General features: G+C 41.5%; 1 protein-coding gene across 1 annotated transcript; it reads left to right on the plus strand.

Annotated features, from left to right (window-relative positions):
* Positions 1-3,495: 3,495 nt before the first annotated feature.
* LOC137639474 (protein lin-28 homolog A-like) lies at positions 3,496-3,894 on the plus strand. The gene has a single exon (XM_068371745.1). The coding sequence runs from the start codon at positions 3,496-3,498 to the stop codon at positions 3,892-3,894; it is 399 nt and encodes a 132-aa protein (XP_068227846.1).
* Positions 3,895-6,061: the final 2,167 nt, after the last annotated feature.

The raw sequence follows: 6,061 nt of genomic DNA on the forward strand, positions 1-6,061 counted from the left end.
TTCATGTTAACTGAATATACCTCAATAAATTTTAATTAGTGTAACTTTAAAATTGGGTTAACAGAACTTGTGTTAATGGGGAGATAACTGTATATATATATATATATATATATATATATATATACATACACACACACAGTATATAAGCCGTAAACATACACACACATATTTTGTTATTTCCCACAGATATCCCTACATGAATGAGTTGGTTGCCTAATGAGCCTTCTCCAATGCATTCTATCAAAAGCATTCACTTCCACTAAACCTTTACTCTCCATATCATACTTCACTTTATCTCGCCAGCTAATTCTCTGCCTCCCTCTTGATCATCTCCCCACAACATGCTCCTTTCAAGCCCTTCTCACATCCTCCCCGACAACCATCCTTAACACATGCCCACATCGTCTCAGTCTTGACACACTTACCACCTCTGTACTCTTTACTAGGCCTTCCAGTCATGTTATTTCATTATTTTACAATCTATCAAACAGTGATATTCCCATAATCCACCTCAGCGTTCTTGTCTCAAGTTTTCTCAAGAATTTCTTCTTCTTTTCGTCTTAGGGGCCATATTTCCAATCAATGTATTAACACTGGTCATACTACTGTGCTATGAAACTTGATATTTAGCTTGATTGTTATTTTCTCATCACATACCACTCCGACCTCCCTCTACTTCCAACAGGCTGCTTCTATCCTATTTCCGACGTCAGACCTACATCCCACCTCCAGACTCATGTACCTTACATATATATATGCATATGTATATATATATATATATATATATATATATACATACATACATACATATACCAAAGGCACTTCCCCCAATTTTGGGGGGTAGCCGACATCAACAAATGAAACAAAACAAAAAAGGGGACCTCTACTCTCTACGTTCCTTCAGCCTAACCAGGGACTCAACCGAGTTCAGCTGGTACTGCTAGGGTGCCACAGCCCAACCTCCTATATTATCCACCACAGATGAAGCTTCATAATGCTAAATCCCCTACTGCTGCTACCTCTGCGGTCATCTAAGGCACCGGAGGAAGCAGCAGGGCCTACCGGAACTGCGTCACAATCGCTCGCCATTCATTCCTATTTCTAGCACGCTCTCTTGCCTCTCTCACATCTATCCTCCTATCACCCAGAGCTTTCTTCACACCATCCATCCACCCAAACCTTGGCCTTCCTCTTGTACTTCTCCCATCAACTCTTGCATTCATCACCTTCTTTAGCAGACAACCATTTTCCATTCTCTCAACATGGCCAAACCACCTCAACACATTCATATCCACTCTAGCCGCTAACTCATTTCTTATACCCGTTCTCTCCCTCACCACTTCGTTCCTAACCCTATCTACTCGAGATACACCAGCCATACTCCTTAGACACTTCATCTCAAACACATTCAATTTCTGTCTCTCCATCACTTTCATTCCCCACAACTCCGATCCATACATCACAGTTGGTACAATCACTTTCTCATATAGAACTCTCTTTACATTCATGCCCAACCCTCTATTTTTTACTACTCCCTTAACTGCCCCCAACATTTTGCAACCTTCATTCACTCTCTGACGTACATCTGCTTCCACTCCACCATTTGCTGCAACAACAGACCCCAAGTACTTAAACTGATCCACCTCCTCAAGTAACTCTCCATTCAACATGACATTCAACCTTGCACCACCTTCCCTTCTCGTACATCTTATAACCTTACTCTTACCCACATTAACTCTCAACTTCCTTCTCTCACACACCCTTCCAAATTCTGTCACTAGTCGGTCAAGCTTCTCTTCTGTGTCTGCTACCAGTATAGTATCATCCGCAAACAACAACTGATGTACCTCCCAGTCATGGTCATTCTCGCCCACCAGTTTTAATCCTCGTCCAAGCACTCAAGCATTCACCTCTCTCACCACTCCATCAACATACAAGTTAAACAACCACAGCGACATCACACATCCCTGTCTCAGCCCCACTCTCACCGGAAACCAATCGCTCACTTCATTTCCTATTCTACCACATGCTTTACTACCTTTGTAGAAACTTTTCACTGCTTGCAACAACCTTCCACCAACTCCATATAACCTCATCACCTTCCACATTGCTTCCCTATTAACTCTATCATACGCTTTCTCCAGATCCATAAACGCAACATATACCTCCTTACCTTTTGCTAAATATTTCTCGCATATCTGCCTAACTGTAAAAATCTGATTCATACAACCCCTACCTCTTCTAAAACCACCCTACTCATATATATATATATATATATATATATATGTCCTAATTCGTGTATGTAAATGTCTTGTATATCAAGGTAAATGAAATCAATATTCATGAGTATTCTACAAAAACCTGTGTGTCTGCATGTTTTGTGATAGCTGCATTTTGATAACGAAGGCAGTAGTTAGTTGCCGGAGAGCACTCGAGTTGATAAGTCCCTCATCTGAGAGGGTATTTGTGCAATGTGTACTTACGAACGAACCTTTTATAATAAATGAAGAAAACCCATATGCCGACATCTCATCATCCGTCTGCCCTGGCCATATTGGTGTCAGGTGTAAAAAAAATACGTCTTTTTGTATATGCTGAGTGAAGTTGTTCTTTGAATCGGTAAAATAAAAGTTCAAGATACCGAGATACACAAGGACTAACATAGCAGACACGGCTGCTGCTGAAGATGAGAATGAAGGAGCAGTGGGATATAGCGTTCCCGATGAAGAATATAGACAGGAAACTAGAGCGCAAGAATTGGAAAATAAGTTGGATAGTTTACAACAGTTAATAAACAGACTGTTGGTTGAACGAGAACAGGAGCGGCGTGTAAGCACAGAATATCCAACGTACATGGATGAAGTTCAAACGCACACAAATGAAAGTACACATGCACAGCCGAGTGAAGATACGCAAATTGTAGTTCGAAAGTTGCCAGAACTCCAGGCAAAAGTTAGGCCTTTCGATGATCAACGCCCTAAAGAAGGTTTTCAATCAATTGAAGTGTTTTTGAGAGACTTTGAAGTAGCCACATATGGGTGGTCGGAAAGAGAAAAAGCCATTCAAATAATTAGATTGCTGAAAGATGCTCCGGCAATGGAAGTAATGTGTTGGCCAAAAGAAAGTTCAAGAAGTTTTACTGAAATAAAACGTTTAATTGAGAAGTATGCATTGCCTGATGCGAGAAAGGGAGACCTAAAAGAAAGTTACAAACCCCAAATACGGGAAAGTGATTCTGTTCTTAGTTTTGCAACTCGCATTTTACGGGATTGTGATTCGTTTGCTACCCTGAGTGCCAATCTCCCAGAAGGGGATAAAAAGGCAATTGCCCGTAAACATATTCGCAGATTAGTAAACCCGTATCTATGTGGTTATTTGTTCGATGACAATCGTTCGTTAGTAGACGTAGTGAGTGCGATACAAAACATATTAGACAGTTTGCTAGAAGAAAAAAGGACTGGGAATAATGGGGCCGATTCCGAGAAGTTGGCAGCCATGAGAGAAAGTCGACCCCAGAAGAGAGGTAAGGGGGAATGCAGTCAGCAGATTAGCAGAGGCTTCAGATGTTGGCACTGTGGGGGAGAGGGGCACCGACGAGAGGAATGCCCCACCCAAGGATCCCCCCGCTGTTACACTTGTCAGGCCTACGATCATTTATCTAGAGAGTGCCAGCAAAAAACGCCCAGGGCGGGCGGGCTGGGGCGCATGCACACCTCCCCCACCCAACGTCCGAGGAAAAGGGAACACAGGAAGGGGAAGACGAGGGAGTTCGATGGCCCCCCGCATGACATCACAAGCAGTAGCCGAGGAAGCGATGATGGACATGACAGAGCAGGCACTGTGACCTCCATCGGTAACCCCGACCTCACCCCCACTGCACTAGGGAGAGGATGAGGCGGCAGCAGCATGGCAGCGGAGGTCATTAACCCGTGCTCCATATCACGTAATGGCCATCTGGGAATGTTAGCAGTTAGGATCGACCTGCAAGATAAATCCATCCGAGTGCTGATTGACACGAAAGCCAGTGTTTCATTGATTGAAAAAAAATTCTCCTCAAATCCACTACAGCCAGCGGCATCCATTGTTCTTGACACGCCAGGAGGAAATAAACTGCACATAAACCATACATCAATCGTCTAGTTTAAGGTGGGGTTTGTGAAGTTTACAAATTATTTTTTTGTCTTGCCTACCTTGGGAATTCCAGGAATTGAGGCTATACTTGGAATAGACTTTATATCTAATAATCAAATTTGCATTTTGGGGGAAAAGATACAATAACAGTAAAAGCAGGAGGTTACATTTTGCCGATAGAAAGTCATGAGGCAGTAAGTGCGTGTGTTAGCACGGAGAGACATTTAAGTAAGGTATCAGCTATACATGAGAGAGATGAAGTGTTGTCCCCACTGACCCTTACGAGCATATCTGTGACCCCGTGTCACCCTCTTGCGGAAGGAACCAAGATAGTTGTTAAACCCCATGACAATTGGGCCCATATGATATTAGAGGGCTTGACAGAAATTAAAGAGAACAAAGCTGATATAACGATAGTTAATTTGTCTAATAAAAGAGTTATTTTAGGAAGTGATTCTGTGTGTGAATTAGAGTTATGTGAAATTGCTTATAATGGGATGTTGGGAGCCACAACTCCAGCACGCACAGATGAACGCACTCAGAAATTGATTGTGCAAGCACGAAAATTATGTCTGTCAGAATATCAGCCTGTAGTTAGTGATATTGTCAATAATTATTCCGATGTAATTGCAATTGGAAATGAGCCACCCGGGAGGATTGATTGATTTCCTTTAGCATTGAAACTGGGCAGGCAGAGCCGATGAGGTCAAGGCCTTATAAGGTACCCATTCATTTCCAGGGAGAGATAGAAAGGGAAATTAATAAATTAAGGGAACAAGGGATAATTGAGGAGAGTGAATCCCCCTGGGCTTCTCCAATTGTAGCTGTTAGGAAAAAGGATGGCATGGTAAGATTGTGTGTTGATTATAGGAAATTGAATGCAATCACTAAAGATAATGCATTCCCTTTGCCCTTAATCGAAGAATTACTTGTGAAAGTACGGGATAGCAAATATTTTACAACTGTTAATTTCAAATCTGGATACTATCAAATACCCATTCAGGAAGACAGTAAATGTAAAACGGCATTTAACGATCAATTATTTCAGTTTAATTTTCTTCCTTTCGGTGTTAAAAATGTTCCAAGTCATTTTACTAGAGTAATGATGGCAGTTTTGTCACCCTTAATTGGTCATAATGTTCTTGTTTATTTAGATGATATCATGATTACAGGGAAAACGGCCGAAGAACATAATAGTAATATACGTAAAGTTTTAGAAGCACTGTGACGTAATGGTATGTAAATAAATTTAACAAAGTGCAAATTTTCCTGTAAACAGGTCGAATTTTTAGGTCACATAATAACTGCAGAAGGTATCCAACCCTGCCCTAGTAAAGTAGCAGCTATTACAGATTTCCCCTGGCCACGTAACTCTAAGGATGTAGCTGGGTTCCTTGGGCTCGCTGGGTATTACCGTAAATTCATAAGCGGTTTTGGAGAGATAGTGAGACCCTTAGATGCTTTAAAGAAACAAAAAGTAATAAATTGGGGAGAAAAGGAAGAAAGGGGCTTTAACCATTTTAAAGCTGCCTTACTCGCATATCCTAGATTTGATCGCCCGTTTTTATTGACAACAGATGCAAGTAGCGTAGCTATTGGTTGCGTAGTGTCTCAACGATATGATAAAGGCAGAGCGAGACCCATTTGTTTTGCTTCCCAGGCGTTAAAAGTGGTAGAAAAGAATTATAGTACATTCGATCGAGAGGCTTTGGCTATTCTTTGGGTTCTAGAGAGGCATCGGTTCTTTTTATTAGGTCAGTCGATTGAGTTGCAAAGCGATCATCGCCCCTTACGTGATTTGTATTATAAAAGTGATTTGACCTCTCGTCAAGCGAGATGGATTGAGAGATTGTTAGAATTTAATATAAAGGGTTTTCACCACATAGAAGGTAAGGCTAACAAGATAGCTGATGCTCTCTCTAGAAGTGCA

This window comes from Palaemon carinicauda, chromosome 4 (genome assembly GCF_036898095.1).
Source record: "Palaemon carinicauda isolate YSFRI2023 chromosome 4, ASM3689809v2, whole genome shotgun sequence".
Taxonomy (NCBI): Eukaryota; Metazoa; Arthropoda; class Malacostraca; order Decapoda; family Palaemonidae; genus Palaemon; species Palaemon carinicauda.